Source organism: Myotis daubentonii, chromosome 12, assembly GCF_963259705.1.
Source record: "Myotis daubentonii chromosome 12, mMyoDau2.1, whole genome shotgun sequence".
NCBI classification, from domain to species: Eukaryota; Metazoa; Chordata; class Mammalia; order Chiroptera; family Vespertilionidae; genus Myotis; species Myotis daubentonii.
This window is the reverse complement of record NC_081851.1, coordinates 55,408,292-55,431,476: the sequence shown is the minus strand read 5'-3', so window position 1 is coordinate 55,431,476 and position 23,185 is coordinate 55,408,292. Positions and strand designations below refer to the sequence as shown.

Genomic DNA, 23,185 nt, shown 5'->3' with positions numbered 1-23,185 from the left:
TATTTTTTTTATTGATTTCAGAGAGTAAGGGAGTGGGCGAGAGAGATAGAAATATCAATGATGAGAATCATTGATCAGCTACCTCCTGCATGCCCCCAACTGGGGATTGAGCCCACACCCCAGGCACGTGCCCTGACTGGGAATCAAACCATGACCTGGTTCCTAGGTGGACGCTCAACCACTGAGCAACTGCGGCTGGGCTGTTTATTAATTTCTTAGTAGCAGAGCACTGCTTTATTAAAAACCAACTAGAAGCCTTCACTTTTAAAAATAAAGGGTGAAGAAGATTGGGGACGGATTTTCCCTTCTTGTCCTGTAATAGCCAACGCCTGAGGAATCTTTTATTGCCCAGGGCTCCGGGTTATGGAAGAATCACAGAGAAACAGAAGGATTAACTCCAGAGTCAAAATTTTGAGATGTTGCCGAAACTGGTTTGGCTCAGTGGATAGAGCGTCGGCCTGCGGACTGAAAGGTCCCAGGTTCGATTCCGGTCAAGGGCATGTACCTGGGTTGCGGGCACATCCCCAGGAGGAGATGTGCAGGAGGCAGCTGATCGATGTTTCTCTCTCATCGATGTTTCTAACTCTCTATCTCTCTCCCTTCCTCTCTGTAAAAAATCAATAAAATATATTTTTTTAAAAAAATTTTGAGATGTTAATGTGCTTGAGTTGAACATTGCACTGAGAAAAATGTTAGGAGATAACATGCAAGAAAAAGCGTTCTACGAGGGAAATACTGCTGCCGAAATTCCGAGTGCAAAGTGTTCTTAATAGTTGTTCCTTTAGCCCCACATTCAGGCCGCAGTTTAGACTTTCACGGCAGTCTAACCATTCTGGTCTGGAAAGATCTCCAAGACATACCGAAGGGTGCAGGACAGCATGGATTGCACAGTCTCATCTAGTGCAGAAGTTTGAATGTGTACAGTTGTAGGTATATACATGCATAGAAAAAGAACTGGAAAGATACACATGAAAACATCTCCATTTCAGGAAGGGAATGGAAATTGGAGAGGAAAGGGTTTTTGTGTGAATTTCCTCTATATGTTTCTATCTTTAAATGTTCACACAACACACACACACACACAATTAAAAACCTATATTAATAGGGAAAGCAAAGATTTAAGATTTCAAAGAAAATGTATGGTGGGTAAGGCATAGGCTCTGGAGTAAAATTGCCAGGGTTTAAATCCCATCTCTTTTACTTATTGGCTTATACATCCCCACCCAAGTTATTTAACTTCTGTGCCCCAATTTTCTCAGCAGGGATAATGGTACCTATGTTATCATAGTTGTTAGGGGGCTTTAATAAGTTATACTTGGGAGAGCATACGGCTCAGTCCCTGACACAGTAAACTTTCAGTACATGTTAGTTATTATAAATGTTAACACTTATACTACATCTAGCTATAATCAATTCTTCGTGCAGACTTTTCAGTGAAAAATGTTTCCAGTGACAGCTTTAGTAATCGCAATATATTTTCTCCAAGTTTCATTGTAGTTGTCAATGATCTTGCCATATTTTTACCCCACTGGTGTTCAGAACTTCAAAAGGAGAAATAACAAAAACAAGTGGACATTATCTTGTTTTATGTAGCGTGCCATACTTTTCACTTGTGGAATAGTCCTAACATGTGTCTTTGACCATGTTAATGTAATGGACATAGTAGAGTAAATTAAAGAAATAGAAATAATTAGGTTTTTCTTCCTTCCATAGGAAGACTATGATCGTCTGCGGCCTTTATCTTATCCAATGACTGATGTCTTCCTTATATGCTTCTCTGTGGTGAATCCAGCCTCATTTCAAAATGTGAAAGAGGAATGGGTACCAGAACTTAAGGAATACGCACCAAATGTACCCTTCTTATTAATAGGAACTCAGGTATGTCTGCTTTGATCTTACCGTTTTAAGAAAACTCTCTCTGGTCTATCTTGTGGTGTTGCTCTCAGACCAATGGTCCTGAGGTTTAGCAAATAATATGTGTGTTTAAGCTCAGTTGTAAGTTATACGAAAATCTATCACATTTTTTGAAAATACAGTGCTGAAAGAAAGCAATTATCTTAGTTGGTTTAAAAAATTAAGATCCTTTGTTTAATCTTTTATTGGTATGTGGGAATTAAGTGGGGCTCCATGCTTTGATTCATCTTTAAAGACTTGTAATTATTATGGGATATTATTGACCTTTCTTCATTAGATTGATCTCCGTGATGACCCCAAAACTTTAGCAAGACTGAATGATATGAAAGAAAAGCCTATATGTGTGGAACAAGGACAGAAACTAGCAAAAGAGGTAATGGAACCTTTACAGAATTTACAAATAAGTGTGAAAACAGCTAAAGTAATACTAGGAGCTGACATTTATTGTGCACTTACTGTATGTCGGGCACTGTGCTGAGCGCTTTCCATGCATTATCTCATTTAATCCTTGCACTGACTCCGAGGTAGGTCTGACGAGCTCCCTATTTTACAGAACAGAAAACGGAGGTGTGGCGATGTCAGGTAACTTGCAAGGTCCCGCAGGTAATAATGGCAGAGCCAGACTCTTATACCACCAACAATATTTTCTTAATAAGTCATGTGTAGATAGAGGCATCATAAAAAGGTGCTGATCTTTCAGCCCTTCTTAATCACTTACATATTGGTACTGCACCAGATCAGGCTCTGTCATCAGTTAACACTCATGGAGTAGGTAGTGGAGCGGCATTGGGTGACAGATTAAATCTGCAGTTAAAAACAAAAATGATGGCTAGGTTTGAAATAAATGAGTTGAGTTTTCTTCCAGTCTTTTTATGAAAGATGTGAAATAGTAACATTCTAAAAAAGATCTAACTCTGATGCACATAATATCTTTTAACTTGTATTTTTCCTCATCCCAAAGCTAGGCTTACTTTTTTCTCTATTGGGCCCAAACATTATTGGATTCTATTTTTTCGATGTGACTTTAATAGGACTTTGGTGGAAACAGATTCTAATAAGCTCCTTTAAAATGTACTATCAGGAGGCAAAAGAGAGCAGGAAAAGTTTTGGGAGGACAATTTTTCCTACAGCAAAAGATAAATAGCTTCACTAACAAATCACTTTAGAAATTTCATATATTCATTTTGTAATCTTGGGGAGAAGGGATTTCTAAATGACACAAAGTCATAAATGAAAATATTGATGATTTAACTACATAAAAATGTAATACATCAAATGCCAGGAATAAAATTAAAAGTCATATAACAAACTTGACACGTATGGCAGAAAAATAAATTAATATGCTTAGTATACAGGAACCCCTTGCATATGAATTAAACAGACAAAGAATTATATGCCCAATAGAAAATCGAGCTAAGAACATCAATAGAAAATTCACCAAAAAATGCAAATTGCCATTGAAGATAGAAAATATGTTAAAACTCCTTAGTAGTCAAATGTAAGTTCGATTTTCACCTATAAAGTTGGCCTAAAAATTGAGAAATGAATTACAATAACCCCTCTTCCATGGGTGCAAGGAAATGAGCACTCTATTGTACTGTTGGTCGTTGAGTAAAAACAGTCTTGATGATATGCAAAAGCCTTAAAGTCATGCACACTCTTGTTCAAGCAATTCCATATGTTGGAATTTATCCTAAGAAAATTATTTGGATGTTCTTAAAGAGATGGCTACAAAGTTGCTGCATTGTTTATAAAGGCAAAAAAAAAAAAACACAAAAAGAAACCCCGCATCTATTAAAAATTTATACTAATATATCCATTGAGATGTTCAAATTTATTATGTATTTTAAGAAAAAAAAGTGGTTGCAAAACAATATGATCCCATTTTTAGGCCTCTCAGCATTTGGCACAGTTGATTGATTCCTTCATGAAATACTTTCACTTGGCTTCCTCGAATGCTCTCTCTTTGGTTTTTCTCCCCGCTTGTCGGCCTTTCCTCTATCCCTTCATCTCCCTGTCTCAGAATGATGGAGGACCCAGGGATCAGCATTCAACTTCTTGGACATTTTTTCTTCTATACCCACATTCATTCTCCAGGCTTAGGTGAGCTTCTATCAGTCTTGTAGTGTGAACAATCTTCTACTGAAGACCCCCAAATTGCTATCTCCAGCCTGAAACTCTTCCCTAAACTCTAGACTTGCTTATCCAGCCATTCACCCGACAAGTCCATCTTGATGGCTAAGCATCTCAAAATTAACATGTCCAAAACAATTCCTAATTTTACCCTCCAAGCCTGTCCTCCCAGTTACTCAGGTCAAAATCCTTGAACTCACACTTGACCTTGTTGTTCTTACATAATGCTCTACCTTCGTAATATATCTAGAATCCAAATGCTCCGCCGCTTCTATCAGTCAGGTTCAGGCCCCTCCATATCTAGCCTGATTACTGTGCGTTTCTAACTCACCTTTCCATTTCTCTCTGTGCCCTGTGTTAACCTGTGCTCAACACAATATCCTGAGCGAGTCTTAAAATATAAGCCCCACCAGATCACTGCTCTGCTCAGGATCCACCAGGGGCTCCCAGCTCACGAAGTCAAGGCCAGAGTCCTCACTGTGGCCCCTGGTACCTCTCTGCCTACTCAGGCACGTGAGCTCCTTGTTATTCCCTTCTGCCTCAGGGCTTGGAATTTTGCTGCTCGCTCTGCCTGGAATGTTCTTCCCTCTGGAACATTATTCTTTCTCCTTTCAGATCTCTGCTCAATCACTTTGTCAATGAGACCTTGCTTTGATTTCATCCCTACTCATTACCTATCTCACTTCTCCATTTTTCTGCAGACCACATAATACCCTGTGACATTCTACCTCTGTATTTATTAGTTCATGGTCTTCTCCCTCTAAAATGGAAGCTTCACCAGTAGAGACTTTTTTATTCTTTACTATATTCTCTCATTTGGCAAATAAAAGTGCTCATTACATTTTCAATGAATGAATGGTTTCCCCCAATGTAGAAGCCAAAGTCTTTAGAGTGGCCTCAAGGCCACCTCACTGACCTCATCTCTTGCCATCCACCACCCTTCCCTGACCCTCACTCACTCACTCCTGCCACTGTGGCTTCTTTAGCGTTCCTGGATCGCTCCAAGCAAGCTCCTCCATCGGGGCCTTTGCACCTGGGCTCCATCTGCCTAGATATGCTTCCTCTAGTTATCCCTCACTGCTCACGTCACCTTGTAGAGCTTTCCGACCACCACCACCGCCCTCTGCTCTCCCCATCTTCCTCACTCTGCTATCTTTTTCTCCAGAGCATGTGCCACCATCCCTATTTAAGTGTTAACCTAAATATTACCCCAGATCTTAACTTAAGCAAATGTAAGCATCACACAGCAGGGACCTGGCTCAATTGTTTAGTTCACTGACAGTATCCCCAGCACCTAAAGCAGTGCTTGGCATAGGGTAGGTACTCAGTAAATGTTTGATGAATTATTCCCAAAATGTCTGGAAGGATATATACAGTACTAGTAACTTAACAGTTAGCTATCTCTGAGTATTTTGATTTCATTCTTTTTGCATAGCTACTAGTATATTTTTAATGTTCCTTATAATGGTGTCTGTGTCATACCAGTTGTGGAAAAAGATTTTATGTATTTGTGTTTGTTCTTTTTCTCCCTCCCAGATAGGAGCGTGCTGCTATGTGGAATGTTCAGCTTTAACCCAGAAGGGATTGAAGACTGTTTTTGATGAGGCTATCATAGCCATTTTAACTCCAAAGAAACATACAGTAAAAAAAAGAATAGGATCAAGATGTATAAACTGTTGTTTGATTACGTGAAAACATCTTCAGTGGCCAACGAAACTGTCCATTTCTCTCTAAGAAAGCATATGAAATGCTACAGCTCTACCCAGACCTCTTATAAATACTGAAGCAGTTTAAAACTTGAATGAGAAACAACCCTGTCCTCAGAATTCTATAAAGTTCATTAAGAATGTTTCTAAAAGGTCCAAGAAGCAGCAAACAGCATCTGAAGCCACAATCTATTATAAATACTTTATTTCAACTAGAAGGTACAATCTCTCAGGGGTTTCATAGTTTAAAAAGCTACAATCACATCATGTAACTACATAAAAAACAGTGCTGTAAATGGGACTGCCTGGCTTAGACCATATACATTTCTGCACAGTCTTTATGGAATCTGCACACAAAAAAAATCTTCCTTTGTTCCACTTAATTGTTCTTGTATGTAAGCTGCTTTCTGTTCCAGTATATCCAGAGCGGTGAAATAATGAGGCCAGCCACATAGCCAAAGGTCGCTCCGAGCGTGCAGGAGATGGGCCACACCTGAGGAGAGAATGTATGAGATCAAAGAGAACAAATGTTTTATTATTACTTGAGCACAAGTTAAGTGTAACCTAAATATTTCTATATTAAAGCTTAATGTGCTTTCTTAAAGAATGCCAAAAGTGTAATAAGGTCATAACTGCATTTATCACAAACACTAAAAAATGTACACGTTTTAGTTAATGTGCATTCAACTGTAACAAGGCTTCTGGCGACTGTAGATTTAGTTTGATGCTCCCAAACTGCATGAGACACATGCTAAACTTACAAATTAAAATTTTGGGTCAGACTTTGCCATAATCTTGGACTCAATTTAGCTCTCTGAAGTTGGTAATTTTGTTTGTGAATTTCCAAATTGGCTTGTATATCAAATGAAATGAGAAGTGTGTATGATGACCAAACCATACGAAACTTTAAATTGTGTTAAGGAGAAATGACCTAGAATTATAAGCATGTTACATGCAATTTATAACAAAGCAATTGCTTCCATTATAAAACTGATGTTACCTTTCAGATAGATATTGGAACCCTAGTAGAAGTTACAGAACTACAACTTAAGTCAAACGCCCAGAGTGTAAGTTAAACAAAATACCAGCTTCCAGACACCCATTCTGTTCCAGCCACATTACATTTCACAATATTACACCAAGCCAGAAGTAAATAATGTTCATTTATTCCATCTACAAACAGTGCATGTTGGTCCCTAGGTGAAAGGCCCTGTTTTTAAAAACTTCATGTTATCTGTGAAGCTTATTTGGCATACTTGAGCCACTTCTAACCTTTCTCTGGGGGAACAGGCTATAGAACCGTGTTAGAGGGGTACCATTTTATTACCATCTGTTACCTATTTAAGTTTCTGCTGTGGATCTGCCTTATTCCACATACCATGCAACAGACAACAGAGTTAGACAGTTTCAGTGTGAACAAACCAATGCAGTTCAGAAAGGCATAATCTCATCCATGCATTCTCCACCCCCCCACCCACCCCCACTCACCCAGCCTTTTCTACATTTAAACTTGCTGTTGCCAAAATTATGATTTTGTCTTTGGTAGGCTCCTGTTAATTTCCATGACTTGAGCTTATAGCTATGTCTACTGCATAGATTGGTTAATGGAACATTAAACTTTTATACTTGAAAATGACAGCCTTAAATACTCATATCAGTCACAAATCTAGGATGCACTGGCTTGTCTGTGAGCTTTGTAGAGATTTTTTAAAAACATAAGCATCATCTTCCACATTGAAGAGTAGAGAGTCTACTGGGTAACTAGTCAGGAGCTTTCTCTCAGAACTGGACAGTGGATGTCTTCTTTCTCCCATGAAGCGGTAGTTCATATTAAGTACCATGGCCTTATGTATGCTTAAAAGGAATCTCATGTAATGTTCTCATTTACTTTTGGTTTGCTGGTTTTAGATAGAACTGAAAGGAATTGTATAAATCAATTAGTATATTAGCTAAGTTGTCCAACACATGGTATAAAGGAATTAAGACAGTAAGGTATTATGCATTTCCAACCTGTCTTTGGGGATTTGATAGGAATTTACTTTTTCTCAAACTCACATCCCTGAACTCCTCACACCTGGTTTTGTTTTACTAGCCAATGAAAGTTAAAATCTAGAATTTGTCCTACCCTAAGAGAAATAGACTTAGGAACCTGGAAACACAGTTCTGTCATCACCTGTTTCATGAACGGGCCTCAGTTTCCTCATCTATAAATACGGACGTAGAACAGGTGGTCTCCAATGTCACTCACTTTTATCAACTCTTATGATTCTCTTCTTCACAATTAACAATGGTTGGCCATTACCTTTTCAGCTTCACATTATTTTTATTTTCAGCTTCACATTCTTAAGATGGAACAATCCTGTGCATAGATTATTAGAACTTTAAGCAAAGATGATTGTATCATCCAGACCAGAGGTGCCTTAGGTACTCTGTTGACCTTGGTGGGGTTTGGAGTTTCCCATTGCTTACTAAGAGCCTTTCCATTGCTTTGGTTCTTGAGTATTTCTTTTTGCAAAATCCTTCCTGCCACTTTTCCTAAAAACCAAAGATTTGTTTTCTAGTCATTTGTTTTCAGATTGTAGAAAATTGCCTTCTTTCCAGAAACACATCTTCATTAGGTCTTCATAGAAATTCAGACTAGTCACTGAACAACTAATTCAAAGAAATGAAATATCTGGGAAATAAAATATTTCAAAAAAACCTTAGTGACTTGAATTTTACTAGTGAGTGCAAATACACTGCTTCAAATAAGGTCACCTATGAATGAACTTAAACTTAGTTAATATTTTTTATATATAATCAGTTCTGAAGTTCTTATAAGTAATTTTTGTGGCTCCCTGAAATCTTATTTAACACTTTGCTAACTTAACCCTCATTCTATTTCTAAGGGTACATTTTAGGTTAGCCGATTTCAAATTATCATATTTCCAAAAGCAGAGCCTGAATGATGGTTTTTATTGTGAATTATCTTAGTTACTTTAGACATTGCTTCCATTTGATTTTTAATTATTAATTTTAAGTACCAAATTAAATACTGGTTTGTTGGTTGTTGTTTTTTAAGTGATTGTTAATTTAACAGTGTCCCATCTTAACACATGGGGTTGCAAATAAAATAACATGCATAGTTTACTAAATATGTAAAGCATTGAACTTCTTACCTTAGTAGTTTAATTTAACACCCTGTGTAAACATTTGGGATAATACTCTTTCCTCTGTTTCTCATGCTGTGAGTCTATTCATCATTGGCCAAGTGTAAGCATCTGCACTTTGTTAAAAAGCATGCTGTCCAAGAATAGGGAGAAATATAACCCCTTGGGAATTCCAGCCAAATTCCACTTTGGGTTACTAAATTCTATTTTAATCCCTTTGTAATTTCAGTGTGGCTCTTTGTTTCTAAACACATACAGACATTCACACACACAATCTTTAAGCAGTTGGTGTACATCACCTCCGGTGGAATGCCAGAAATGAAACAAATATCGTTTAAAAAGTTTTGTCTAATGAGGAAGTAAAGCTTCTTGAACATTTATTAAATGTCTCAAGAAATCCATGCCTTCAGCAAATTAAAATATTGGACTGGCTGTGAGATTGTTTCCTAGTGATGGATCAGACTTTCTTGAGTGATCCTTAATTGTAACATGGTCACTTTTTAAAGAGAATTTCTTTATACAAGGGTAACTTCTCTGATTTTTGTAGACCAAGATAGGGAATGGCAAACGGAGTAGTTGAAGGGAGTTGGGAGAGGTTGCCCACTAATAATGTTTTTTCTCAAGCAATTTCTTATTAACATTTTTACAATTGTTTTAAAAATTTAAACCTATACTATGGCAACAGAATTCCTATTAACCTGTCAAATAATCCTATCTTAATCATGTATTTCATAACTAGATCTTGAAGTTTGTATTTAAAACTATTTGCTTGTCGCACATATAAAGATGTTTCTATTTAACATTCTTCATGCCTAAAAGGACCAAAAACAACACATGGTATCATCTACTGAACAGACGATTCACTGCATTGCTATAAATATTTCTCCAAATTGTAGTAATCTGAGATGGCTATGTATAATTAATTATCTTGTTTTGTTTAAGGAAAATTGAAAACTCAAAGACATTCATGTAAAGGAAGTCATTCACAAGTCTTTGCCACCAAAATGACCGTCATCTTTTTATCCAATTTTTATAAGTTTAAAAAAATTTTAAATCATAAAATAGAGAAAAAAAACAACCCTGTTGCATAACAAAGATAATACAATGTACGTAGGTAAAATTATTAAAATTAACGTTGCAGGGGAGGGAGTGGGGTGGATAGAGGTGGGAAAGGGTACAAGGGGGATAAATGGTGATGGAAAAAAATAAAAATAAAGGAAAAACAAGCAAAAAAAATTTTTTAAAAATGAACAGTTACATCATGTGAAGAAAGTATCGTACTTAGTGTACTATTATCATTTATACCAAATAATTCATATTTTTCACCACTTAGAAAAGGTCAGTGTTCTCTTAAAATAATCAGCTTTAACAATGGCCTAATAGTATAGGTTCTGGATACATGGCATCTGGAAATTTCTCAGAAATAAAACAATTACATCCTTATAAGATAAAAAATTATTAATAAATAACACAGTTATAATTTTGTGTTTTCTCTGTTAAACAAACTGATATATTTCTGGTTGAAAGGCTCTTCAAAATTACACAAGCTTATTCCCACCTGAAGACCACACTGCTCTCTCTGATCAGGCACTGCTGTAGAACTCTGCTCATTTTAGGAAAGCGAAATGTGCTAATATATCTATGTAGTTTTTGATTTTTTTAATTGATTTTTTTCTTTTAGAGAGAGGAAAGGGGAGAGAGAGAAACTATGAGAGAGACATTGATCAGTTGCCTCCAGTACTCGCCCCGACCAGGGATTGAACCTGCAACCTGGGTATGTGCCCTGCCTGGAAATCGAACCCACAACCATTTCAGTGTACAGGATGACACCCCAATGAACTGAGCCACACCACCAGGCTTATTCGATATTTTTCAAAGCATGTTCTGAGTAGTACAGAATAGGGATTAAGAACACTGGTTTTTGTATTAGACTGAATGAGTCTCAACTCTGCCACTTGTTAAATAAGTGACTCTGGGTAAGTCACCTAATCATTATGTGCCATGGTTTCTCATCTGCAAAATGAGGATCATCACAAAACTCACCTCCTGGGGTTGCTGTAATGACTATATGAGAGAATGCACTATGCGGAATTTACAACCACACCTATAACAGTACCTGTCACACAGTACAAGTGACTAATACATGTGAGCTATACTTGATGATAATCTTTTAGTTCATATTCCTAATGGGTACATACAGCATGGGGAAAAAGTAGGTTTACAGTTGTTTGTATGGAAAATAATACAATAATGAATAAATAAGAATAAACTTTCATGAACTCACAACTGTAAACCTACTTTTGCCCCATCCTGTATAAGTTTTTACAATACAGAAAGTCCTCATTCCCCAAATCTTTACAGCTGAGATTTCTAAAGCTGCTCCTATTTAAAAAACAAGGTCCTGCCCAAATTTTAAGTACTTTAAAAATAAATTTTAAAAATGATACCTAACAGAATTCATGCTTCCTTGTCAAGCACTATCCAGATATATCATCTATATATACAAAGTGCCTATAATTCAGGGGTTCACAGGCCTCTGAAGCCCATCTATGGACTCCTGGTTAAGAACCCCATCGCTCTAACAAGTATTTTTACTAACTGTTCTAGTAGCCAAAGAAATATGATGACCCTTTACATTTTTGGTTTCCTCATTTTAAGGATTATTTTCAGTGCTGTAGACGGCGTTTGTTCTGTGATTTGAGAGTCAACAATTTTAATACATTTTACTTAATTATAAAATGCACAATATTATATAGGTCCATTTAGTATATATTAAGTACAAATAGATGTTTAACCTTGTAATGTCATTAAAGTGATACCCACACTTTCTGATACTCTATGGAACAGCTAGTTTGATATGTCACTGACTGGCAGGGTATAAACTGCAGATTTCCTAAAGTGATGATCAGGTATTTATTAGGTAATTATTATTATATAATTATGATTTTTGTTGAGACTAGTTATACATACTCAACAGAAAGTTTTGAAATAATTATTAGGCTACTTTAAAAAATACTTCATATTTTACTTGGGAGTTTTAGTTTGCTTTTCTGGGAAGGAGCATGGGACAGTGAGCTGAGAAAGATCTGAGTCTGCAGTGCCAAGTCAGCCACTTACTGTCCGTATAACCCCGGTCAGGTCACTGAACACCTGAGCCTCAGTTTCTCAATGTGCAATGCAGGAATAACAGCACCTCTTGTACTTAAAGCATGGAGCTATTGTACTTAATAAAATAGTATTTTAAAACTGTCATGAAAGTTGTAAAGTACAATGCATTGGTATAATTTTGTATATCACATGTCCTAACTTGAAAAAATTAAACTTATGTGATAAATAATATAAGTATTTCTTAGGTAACTGACACTGCTAGGTAATAATTAGAACCAGCAGTTTAGAACAAATAAATTTGTTCATGAGCAGTGTTAATACCCTGCTGTAGGAACTATTCCCTTGCCTTCACAATGCTGTAATTTTTAATACATGCTATTCTTTACATGAAATGTCTGGAGAGTATGAAGTTTACAAGAGAATACACACTTCATTCACTGTATTACTATACTAGAGGCCCGATGCACAAAATTCATGCATGAGTAGGCCTTCCTTCCCCCAGCTGCTGGCACTGGCTTCCCTCTGGCACCCAGGACCTGGGCTGGCTTCCCTCCAGCCGCCCACAGGCACCCGGGACCTGGGCTTCCCTCTGGCCTCGGCTTCATCCAGGACGTACGAAATGACGTCCTTGATATCCAGTCTAATTAGCATGTTATCCTTTTATTATTATAGATTATTATAGATGCACCCTCCCCTTAAAAAAGGGGGGGATTCCTGCTCCTAGTTGTCATTTTTATAAGTTTAAGAAGTGTAAGTACAGAAATTGGTTCTATACCAACCACTAGGAGACATCTGTCATTCTTTTTTTTTTTTCTTCTATTTTATTTTTTTTATTTTTTTATTGCTTACAGTAGTCATTCTTAAGTCTCATATGAATGACTCCATTCATTCACAACTATTTATTGAGCCTCTACTATAAACCAAGCTGTTAAGGTACAAACTAAGATTATTTCATTCAGAATATTTTTAAATAAATTTTTAAAAATATGTGTTGCAATATATAATTTTTGGAGAGATATATGTCATCACAGATATCATGGGGAAACCACCCTATCTGCAGATCAGAGGACCTAGGACACTTAGAACAAAAAAACAACCATTAGGATTACTGGCTCTTTCAGGTAAAAAAGGAAGGTTAAACCCAGGCAGCCAGTTATAACTCCTCGCAAGCTATTTTTTTAATGTTTTTATTTATTGTGCTTATCACAAATTTGCATTTGCATGACAATTCATCTTTCAAAGCCTGCTAACACTTCTACTGGTTTTAAATGACCATATTTTCCTCTGAATTTGATTGTGATGTTTTTCCAGATGTTCCTAAAGCAAATGCTATTGTCTGATATAGGAGTACATACAGATGATCTACCCATGTGGACATATTTCTTTAGTTGTAAATCTGCACTGATCCGTGTATTCTCTACCACTCTCCTATGCCGAACAGTACATACCTGGGAACAGCTGTCTGTGGTGAGATGTGTAGTCTCCAGTCTGGAACTTTTTGTCAAAGTAATGCTAAATGGTTCTTGCTAAAATCATGCAAATGAGTTAATTTGGAAAGCACTATTCTCTCTCACATTGAAAGTCCTGCGAGCAGACCATTGTCAACAGGACTGCCTTACAATGAACCCACCTTTTAAATCCAAAACCATTTTCTGGCCCTGGCCGGTTTGGCTCAGTGGTAGAGTGTCGGCCTGCAGACCGAGGGGTCCCAGTTTCAATTCCAGTCAAGGGCACGTACCTCCGTTGCAGGCTCCTCCCAGCCCAGGCCCTGTTCAGGGCGTGTGCAGGAGGCAACCAATCCTTGTGTTTCTCTCACATTGATGTTTCTCTCTATCCCTCTCTCTTCCACTCTGTCTAAAAATCAATGGAAAAATATCCTTGGGTGAGGATTAAAAAAAAATAAACAAAACCGTTTTAAGTCAGTTAAGTATTACAGTTTTTTATCCATGTTTGGAATGTGGATATTCATATAAATTAATATTTTATTTTGGTCTACCAAAACACTGCTTAATACCTTCGATAACAGAAATACCACATAACCTAAAAACAGGCTCCTCTTCAACAATTAAATCCATAATTTTAATTTCATCCCTCACTCTAGCATTATTTGTAGTAATTCACTTAGTTATATTCCTTATGATCCCTAGCTTCAATTTATGAAAAAATTATCTGTGGCATCTGTGACTGTGGAAAATAAATATATGTTTCCCAAATATTAAATTTTTAACCTAATAAGACCAGAGAAAACAAAAAGGATTTTAAAATATAACAATGCTTCATTTATCTGGTATCTGATGGGAATAAGTACAAATATTTTTAAAATAACTTTAAATTGTTTTAAAGACAATCTCAATCAATTTTGCTTTTTAAGAAATAAGTATGCTCAGAAGAAATTTGGTTATCTGGTTTAATTCCATTTTGGAGATAGTAGTATTAAAGTCCAAAGTTTAAAGACATCTAAGTGGCTGGATATTGAGTAATTTTTACTTTCTTTGTAACTATTAATATTGCTTAAGTTTTCTAAATACAGTGTATATACAGTCTCTGTAATCAGAAAAAATCTTTCTTCATGTTGGAAAAAGAAAAATATATTTTTAAAAGCACAATTCCATTTAGGGAAAATTATCTTAAGGATATAATTGGGAAAATCTGTGAAGATACAGAGTCAAAGATGTTTATGATAACACTGTTTATAATAGTAAAATATTGACAATACCTAAAAGACCAATAGTGAGTTTGTTAAATAAATTTTAGAATAACTCTATAATGGCATACTACTAAGCCATTAAAAATTAAATAATGATATATGCATTACTAGCTCAGTGAACTCTAAAATATTACATATCTTCTTGGTACCAGTTTCTTCATCTGTAAAATGGGGATAAAAAGAACACTTATCTCATAGTGCTTTACCTAGCTTATTTAGCCAAATCCTTTTGGGATAGGAAACCGAAAACCTGATGTTAATGAGCTTCCATCTATATCATGTACCCCTTTTAAAAACCCACTTTGCTACATGCTTTTAAAAAATATTTCAAGATCAACATAATTTGGCCATCAATCACATTAACAAAAGTATGACTCTAAGGCCACAAAGGCAATGAATATCAAGGTTAAAAATAGGGAATTCCTGCAACTTCTAGCTTTTTTTTAACTAAGCTTGTTTATTCACCTATATATGTAGAAAAAAAGCAAAATTGTCCTGGAAGATAGAACCATCACTGCTACTTCATTAAACAAAACAATTTACATAAATAAATAAATAAATAAATAAATAAATAAATAAATCAAATCTATGTTAGCGTCATCAGTTTTATGATTGTAAAAACATTTATCTTGTAGCTTTAAGTAGCTAAAACCAACCTGCCATGGCCTTTCCCAATCGAGTGGAATAGGAAAGGCTCCAAGCCATGTTCCTAGAAAACTAGAAAGTGTGGTGATCTGGAGACTATTCTCCCAAACGGACGTAACTCTGTAAAACACAAGCATGTAAATTATTGGTGGTATATATCTTAGCTGCTGCAGAATCTAACAAACAGAAGCACAAGTTAACACTATGCATACATACTCTGTTCATTTAAAATAGGCACCTCAAATTGACATATACTTACCATGAACTATTAACAATTGGCAAGAAGAAAGCATTTTTCAGTTGAAAAGCTAACACATGCACACAGTATAAGTCGGACAAAATGAGAGTGCATTTGCAATGAAATCTAAGTCTTCCTCCTGCCCTTATCACTACTGGTTCCTTTCCCCAGAAGCAACTGCTACACCATCACCTTGTAAATTCCCTTTGCTTCTCAGTGATTTTGAGTCTCCAGTTTTCTAGATTCCAAGACTTCCTCCTCCTATTCCCCCCCCGCTTTTTTTTTTAAGTATCTCCTTCAATAGATTCCTGAGAAAGGGTACATGGAAAATAGATTTTAGAGATGTTTTAAAATGATGACTATAATTTTGGAAATCATTTGCTTCAGGATTTTGAAGGCATTGCTCCATTGTTTTGATTCCCACCTGAGAGGTTCAGTCATTCTGGCTCCTAGACTTCTCTGGGGAACATGTTTTCCTCACCACCCCCCTCTGGAACCCCTTAGAATCATCTATTACTGGTTATCTAAAATTTCACAATAATGTGTCTTGAAGTGGCTGTCTTCTCATACATTATGCTGGAAATACATGGGCCTTGATTTAAAAAATATTTTTTTATTGATTTCAGAGAGGAAGGGAGAGGGAGAGAGAATCAATGATGAGAGAGAATCACTGATCGGCTGCCTCCTGCACGCCCCCTACTGGGGATCGAGCCCACAACCCGAGCATGTACCCTTAACTGGAATCGAACCTGGGACCCTTCAGTCCACAGGCCGACGGTCTATCCACTGAGCCATACCGGCTAGGGCTACATGGGCCTTCTTAATCCACAATCTCAGGTCTTGAAATTTTCTTTTACTTAAAGATTTGTTTTTTTCGGCCCAGATCCCACTGTATAACTCCTATTGCTTATATTAATCTTTTATAAATATATTAATGAATAAATATATTCTATTCTGTAACCCCAATTCATTCAATTATTTTCTTTAGTAGAGGCCCGGTGCACGAAATTAGTGCACTGGGGGGGGGGGTGTCCTTCAGCCTGGCCTGCGCCTTCTCGCAGTCCGGGAGCCCTCAGGGGATGTCCAACTAACAGAGCTTGGGCCCACTCCATGGGACACCCTTAGTGCTGCCGCGGAGGCGGAAGCCACTGCACTTACCAGCCATGAGCCCGGCTTCTGGCTGAGCAGTGCTCCCCCTGTAGGAGCACACTGACCACGGGGGGGTAGCTCCTGTGTTGAGCGTCTGCCCCTGGTGGTCAGTGCGCACCATAGCAAGTGGTTGAGCAGCCTTAGCATATCATTAGCATATTATACTTTGATTAGTTGGAAGAGCCAACAAGATGACCAGACACTTAGTATATTAGGCTTTTATTATATAGGATATAGTGAGCCTCTTAATATACAAACTGAGTAATTCCTTCATTTGGGAAAACTACTTCTACCTTTTCTTTGAGTTATTTTTTGTTTTACATTTTAGGTGCACTAACTCATCTTAAGTTTATTTCCTTTGTCTATTCCCTATATTTATTATTTCTTCTTGAATTGCTTTGTTCTTCCAAACCCTCTCTCCACCTCTCATTTATTTTGATTAGCTCAAATCTTTTCTCCATGCTGGAACTTGATTTTCTAATTTATCTATGTTTCTAACTTATGATTTGTAATAGTGTGGTTTGGATTCTCAATTTATTTCATTAATTTGGAATCTCCACCTCATTTTGTTTCGTTATCTCATCTTTGAGCTCTTATTTAATTAAATTCATATCCTTAATAACATTTTTCTATGATAAACTATGTAGTTTTTTTTGCTTTGTGTGTAGTGTTTTCTTCTAAGCTGGATTCTTTGTCTTCTGCATGCCTTTTTCTTCTTTTTCTATAGTGTGTTTTTAGGGTTGCCATGCCATTTTTTTCATCTTGTTCACACTTCACATGGGCAGGCTACCACACCATCTTCACATCTACCACAACTCTTCACATCCATAAGAGACACACTCAGGGGGCAGACTCAGTGAGCGCCAAAGCCCCACTGAAGCAAGTCCTGCCCCATAAGGGTGTCTTCAGCACAGAAGTTCTCCCATTGTAGACACAACTGGTCCTCACAGCCAATTGACCTGGAGGTCAATTCCTATCAGTGTTACCAACAGCAATCAAGGCTTAACTACAACAAGACTGTGCACAAAGCCCACAAAGGGGTGCACCAAGAGTGTCCACCTCAGGTAATTGGGGAGACTGAGCCACTGGGCCCTATAGGACACCTAGCACACAAAGCCATTCTATCAACACAGGGAAGCAGCCAAAATGCGGAGACAAAGAAACAGGTCACAAATGAAAGAAATGGAGGAAAGCAAAATACTGGATATAGAGTTCAAAACCATGGTTTATAAGGCTACTCAATAATCTTCTAGAAACCTCCAAGAAATATAGTGAGACCCTCAAGGATATGAAAAAGGACCAATTAGAAATTAAGCATACACTGCTGAAATAAAGAATATACAGAGATCCAACAGCAGACTAGAGGATCCCAAGAATCAAGTCAAAGATTTGAAATACGAAGAAGCAAAAAACAACCAACCAGAAAAGCAAAAAGCAAAAAGAATACAAAAATATGAAGATAGTGCAAGGAGCCTCTGAGACAACTTCAAGCGTACCAACATCCGAATTATAGGTGTGCAAGAAGAAGAGAGAGAGCAAGATAGTGAAAACCTATTTGAAGAAATATTGACAGAAAACTTCCCCTACCTGGTAAAAGAAATAGACTTACAAGTCCAGGAAGCGCAGAGAACCCCAAACAAAAGGAATCCAAAGAGGACCACACCAAGACACATCATAATTAAAATGCCAAGGGCAAAAGACAAAGGGAGAATATTAAAAGCAGCAAGAGAAAAACAGTTATTTACCTACAAGGGAGTACCTATACGACTGTTAGCTGATTTCTCAACAGAAAGTATGCAGGCCAGAAGGGAGTGGTAAGAAATATTCAAAGTGATGAATAGCAAGAACCTACAACTAAGATTACTCTACCCAGCAAAGCTATCATTTAGAATTGAAGGTCAGATAAAGAGCTTCACAGATAAGAAAAAGCTAAAGGAGTTCATCACCGCCAAACCAGTATTATATGAAATGTTGAAGGGTATTCTTTAAGAAGAGGAAGAAGAAGAAAAAGGTAAAGATAAAAATTATGAACAACAAAGTGACAACAAATACATATCTATCAACAAGTGAATCTAAAAATCAAGTGAATAAAAAATCTGATGAACAGAATAAACTGGTGAATAGAAAGGAATCAGGGGCATAGAAAGGAAGTGGACTGACAATTCTCCGGGGGAAGGGTGTGTGGGAGGTGCAGGAAGAGTCTGGCCAAAAATCATACACCTATGGATGGGGGGGCGGGGGGGAGAAACAACTGTAATAATCTGAACAATAAAGATTTATTTTTTAAAAAATGTTATAGCCCTAGCCAGTTGGGTTCAGTGGATAGTGTTGGCCTGTGGACTGAAGGGTCCCAGGTTCAATTCTGGTCAGGGGCATATGCCCCAGTTGCAGGTTTGATCCTCAAAAAAAAATAAAAATAAAAATAAAATGTGATAATAATCTCAATAGCAAACTAGTTACAGAAACTGTATGGAATACTTGTAATAATGATTAACTGCCCAACATACATCTCATCTCTGATGATTAAAATAATTAAATAATGGCGATCCCATTCTCCTTCCCAATGATTAGTTTAGGAAAACTCACGGATGAGAGCTGCTATCATCTCACTACTAGCCCAAGGATGAGAACCAGGAGTATCAGTGAGAAGCACAGCCACACCTTGACTATCTATCTAGAACCACACCACCTGCTATGTGACATAATCAGTTTCCTTATTGTTCCTTATTGTTCATATCAAAATAAGCTGAAGTTTTCCATTGCTTATAGGGTAAGATATACTAAGAATACTATGCAAGAAGATGTAGTTTATATACACACATATAATGAAAGACATTTATAATAAATGAAAAAAGCAAGTGATAAGAGCAGTGATAGTGTAGCCATTTTTGTTTTCAAATTACATATGTTATATGCATAGACAAAATTAGAATATGTAAAATGTTACTAATAGCTGCTTCTTTGATAGGATTACCAAGATCTTTAACTTTCTATATATTTCCATTATTTAAAATTTTATATGTGTTTCTTGTAATAAACAAGATAAAAATAAATAAAAAATAAATTCCTTCCTATTAACTAATTTATAGCAATATTAACATTGGTTTATTCTTATTTTACAAGTTTCCATAATAAAGTCATCTGAATTCTATGGTTATTGGCTAATTTTTTCATAATTAAGGAATGTATACACATAGTCAATAAGGCTGAGAATTACTATAAATGGCTCACTGTTCAGTAAATAATGAGCAATATTACAGATCAATTTTCATGTCAATGAGCCCCAAGTAACTGGCCACACTGACTCCACTGAAATTCATTATGCCAAATATTAATTGAAGTAAATAGAATATTTTGAATGCCAAATACTGTATCAGGTACCTGAGGTAGTTCACATTAAACACTGTGGCTGGACAGACTGTCATCAAAACAGTGCTTGTTTAGATGGAGTTGATCTTTTTAACTGTTCATTCTTCATTTTAAAAAGAGACACCACACAACTCCTCCTAGTGTGCTGGGGTCCAAACCCAGCAGGTCCAGGGGCCCCCAAAGGTGTGGACGGAGTCGGCGAAGAAGGAATGACATGGAGACAGTGTTCAGTTGATCAGCAGCCTAGCCAGGATCTCTAGCCAGGATCTCCAGCGAAGTTCTGGTCTGGATCTCCAGCGAAGTTCTGGTTAGGATCTCCAGCCAGGTTCTGTGTCCATGTTCTCTTGCTAGGTTCTCCAGGTTCTCCAGCCAGGTTCTGTAGCCATGTTCCCTCGCTAGGTTCTCCAGCCAGGTTCTGTCCAGGTTCTCCAGCCAGGTTCAGTCACCAGGTTCTAGTCAGGTTCGCTTGCCAATTTCTGTAGTCAGGTTCAGTCCATGATCTTTTGCCATGTTCTCTCGCTAGGTTCTGTCTCTAGGTTCTGAGGCCAGTTTCTGTCCAGTATCTTTTACCATGTTCTCTCCAGCGAAGTTCTTCTGTCTCTAGAGAACGTTCTGTGTAGGTTCTGTGCCTAGGTTCTGTCTCTCTTGGTTCTGTCTTCTAAGTTCTGTCTTCTAAAGTTCTGTCTCTTTCTGTCTTGTTACATATGTATTTATACCAGTTGATTCAATCCTATCAATCTCTATTACAAAGGTTAGGGCATTTCTTATCTCCATTCCAGGGAGTAAAGATTATGTAGCTTAAGCATGATTGTTCGTAGTTAAAGTGATTAATTACCCGCCTGGCACTTAGTTGAGGGGTTTTATTCCCTCCCTAACTTCAGGGGAAAATCCCTACCTGGGGAAACAACCTTTCTCAGAGACCTTGGTTAAAACACATAGTGCCAAGAAGGTGAGCAAACATATTAAGAACAGTATGCCATATATGCCAGGTCCCTTGAAACAGCAAGCATGGACCGGCTCCCGGCACTAGTGGCTAAATATATTTTATAGAATTCTATGTAAACTTTCCCCTTAGCCACTGAATGAATATTAAAACCAATCCCTCTTTGCCACTGAATTTCTATGCCCACATTAAGGTGAAATTGCCTATTTTTTAATATGTATATATTTTTCATCATTCAGACCTTTTCACTCTTAATGTCCACAGTGGTTTTTCCAACATAAAATCCACTTCAGTACAAAGGTGAGAGAAAAAGGCTTGTTGTTTTGGTCTACAAATAGGTCCTGCTAACTGTCTTTACCTTGGCAAGATAACTACAGATTCAGGCACCTATGCAGAAATTCCATTTTTTCACTTCACCAAAAGTGATCAGATTCTCACTTAAACATTTACCTAACAACATAAACGAACTAATAAGTCAAAAAGCAAACTCCAATGACAAATACAGGTTTAAGATAGTGGGATTATTATTTTCCTTTAGAAGAAAGTCTACAAATGAAAAAAACCCATAATAACTATAACACAAAGGCAACAAACTGAATTAAAGTAGTACAAATTGAGTACATTCATTCAGTAATAAGCGCACCAAAAAGTTGGTAGAACTTTTTAAGAAACCAAATTACTTTTCTACCTTCATTAAAGGTCTCTTTAAAACAACATTTTAAAAAAAAATCTGGAATAATTTTGTATTTACTTTAAGGGAAAGTCTTGTTAGAATAGTGTTATTTAATTATGTATTAAATCTTGATAATATCCCAAGGTCCTTTACTCTTGGGATATAATTCCAACACAATGAAAACTTTTGTGTTTGTCAGTCTTCAACTGATATTATCTACTTAATTTAAACATGCAAATAAGTACATTAAGAAAATTAGGATGCAATACTTATTTCACTTAAAAGTAGTATAAAATACTGAGTGAGATGTCAAACCCAATTCAAAATTGGCCTGTTCATACTGAACATCTAAATGATCATATTTCAATAATACTAAAAGGGCCAGCTTTACACAAACAAAACAAAAACTCCACCATGTTTTATACACTAAAACACAGGATGAATAATAAAAATATTTTAAGCTCTGAAATCTTTAATCAGTACTTTAAGGTAGTTTAAATACTTTTATTAATTAAACTACAACGTAAGAACTTCAAATCTGAACTTAAATTTCTGTAAATAATTACTGGGTAGGAAAAAACATATTCATGTTTTGTGTAATCTCTTTAAATAACAATAGAATTCTCTGAAATTAAAGTCCTGACCTAACATAAATAATGTGAACTGTATAATGGAACAATTTCAAAATAACACAAAAGTAATTGTTTTTTTGTGGGTATTTCATATTTTCACTGCAAAAGAGTCAGATCTTTGAATTTTAAAAAGATTTTTGCCTAACAGTGAACATTTAAGGCCAACTCTAACATTAAACAAGTTAACCTATCGGGTTAATTATTTCCTAAGTCATTCAAAATTTGACATGCTTTTTATTCTAAACTAGGGGCCCAGTGCACGAAATTCGTGCACTGGGTGTGTGTGGGGGGGGGGGAGTGTCCCTCAGCCCAGCCTGCCCCCTCTCACATACTGGGAGCCCTCAGGCGTTGACCCCCATCACCCTCCAATCGCAGGATCGGCCCCTTGCCCAGGCCTGACGCCTCTGGCCTAGGCATCCGCCCCGGGCAGCGGGGACCCGCAGCTGCAGCGGCCCCACGATCGTGGGCTTCGCTTTAGGCCCAGGCAAGGGACCCCTAGCTCCCGGGACTGCCAGCTTCGACCGTGTCCAGCTCCCATCGCTGGCTCCACCCCTACTTCCTGCTATCACTGGCCAGGGCAGAAAAGGCGCCTGATTCTACGATTATGGCTGGGGGGCAGGGCAAAGGCGGCCCCCTGGGTTTCCGATCACTGTCAGTGGCAGGGGGCTTCTTCCTGCTTTCCCTTTCGCCTCCCTGCATTGTGCCTACGTATGCAAATTAACCGCCATCTTGTTGTCAGTTAACTGCCAATCTTAGTTGGCAGTTAACTGCCAATCTTAGTTGGCAGTTAATTTGCATATAGCCCTGATAAGCCAATGA

The 23,185-nt window shown here is 37.2% G+C and overlaps 2 protein-coding genes across 5 annotated transcripts in view; one reads left to right on the top strand and one right to left on the bottom strand.

The window, feature by feature from the left end:
* The window catches only part of RHOQ (ras homolog family member Q), a 32,496-nt gene extending 23,609 nt beyond the window's left edge, over positions 1–8,887 (top strand). Inside the window, exons 3-5 of the mRNA XM_059659932.1 lie at positions 1,714–1,878; positions 2,192–2,287; positions 5,584–8,887. Of these exons, the coding sequence (XP_059515915.1) occupies positions 1,714–1,878; positions 2,192–2,287; positions 5,584–5,739 (417 nt within the window). The 3' untranslated portion in view covers positions 5,740–8,887. The remainder of the gene's footprint in view (positions 1–1,713; positions 1,879–2,191; positions 2,288–5,583) is intronic.
* Positions 5,931–23,185, bottom strand: part of PIGF (phosphatidylinositol glycan anchor biosynthesis class F) — an 81,007-nt gene continuing 63,752 nt past the window's right edge. For 3 of the 4 annotated variants that reach the window (XM_059659928.1, XM_059659927.1, XM_059659929.1), the window contains exon 5: positions 5,931–6,246. In XM_059659928.1, coding sequence (XP_059515911.1) covers positions 6,018–6,246 — 229 coding nt within the window. In that variant the 3' untranslated portion in view covers positions 5,931–6,017. Of the gene's footprint in view, positions 6,247–15,373; positions 15,483–23,185 lie in introns of all 4 variants that reach the window. The other variant, XM_059659930.1, reaches the window with a different exon arrangement.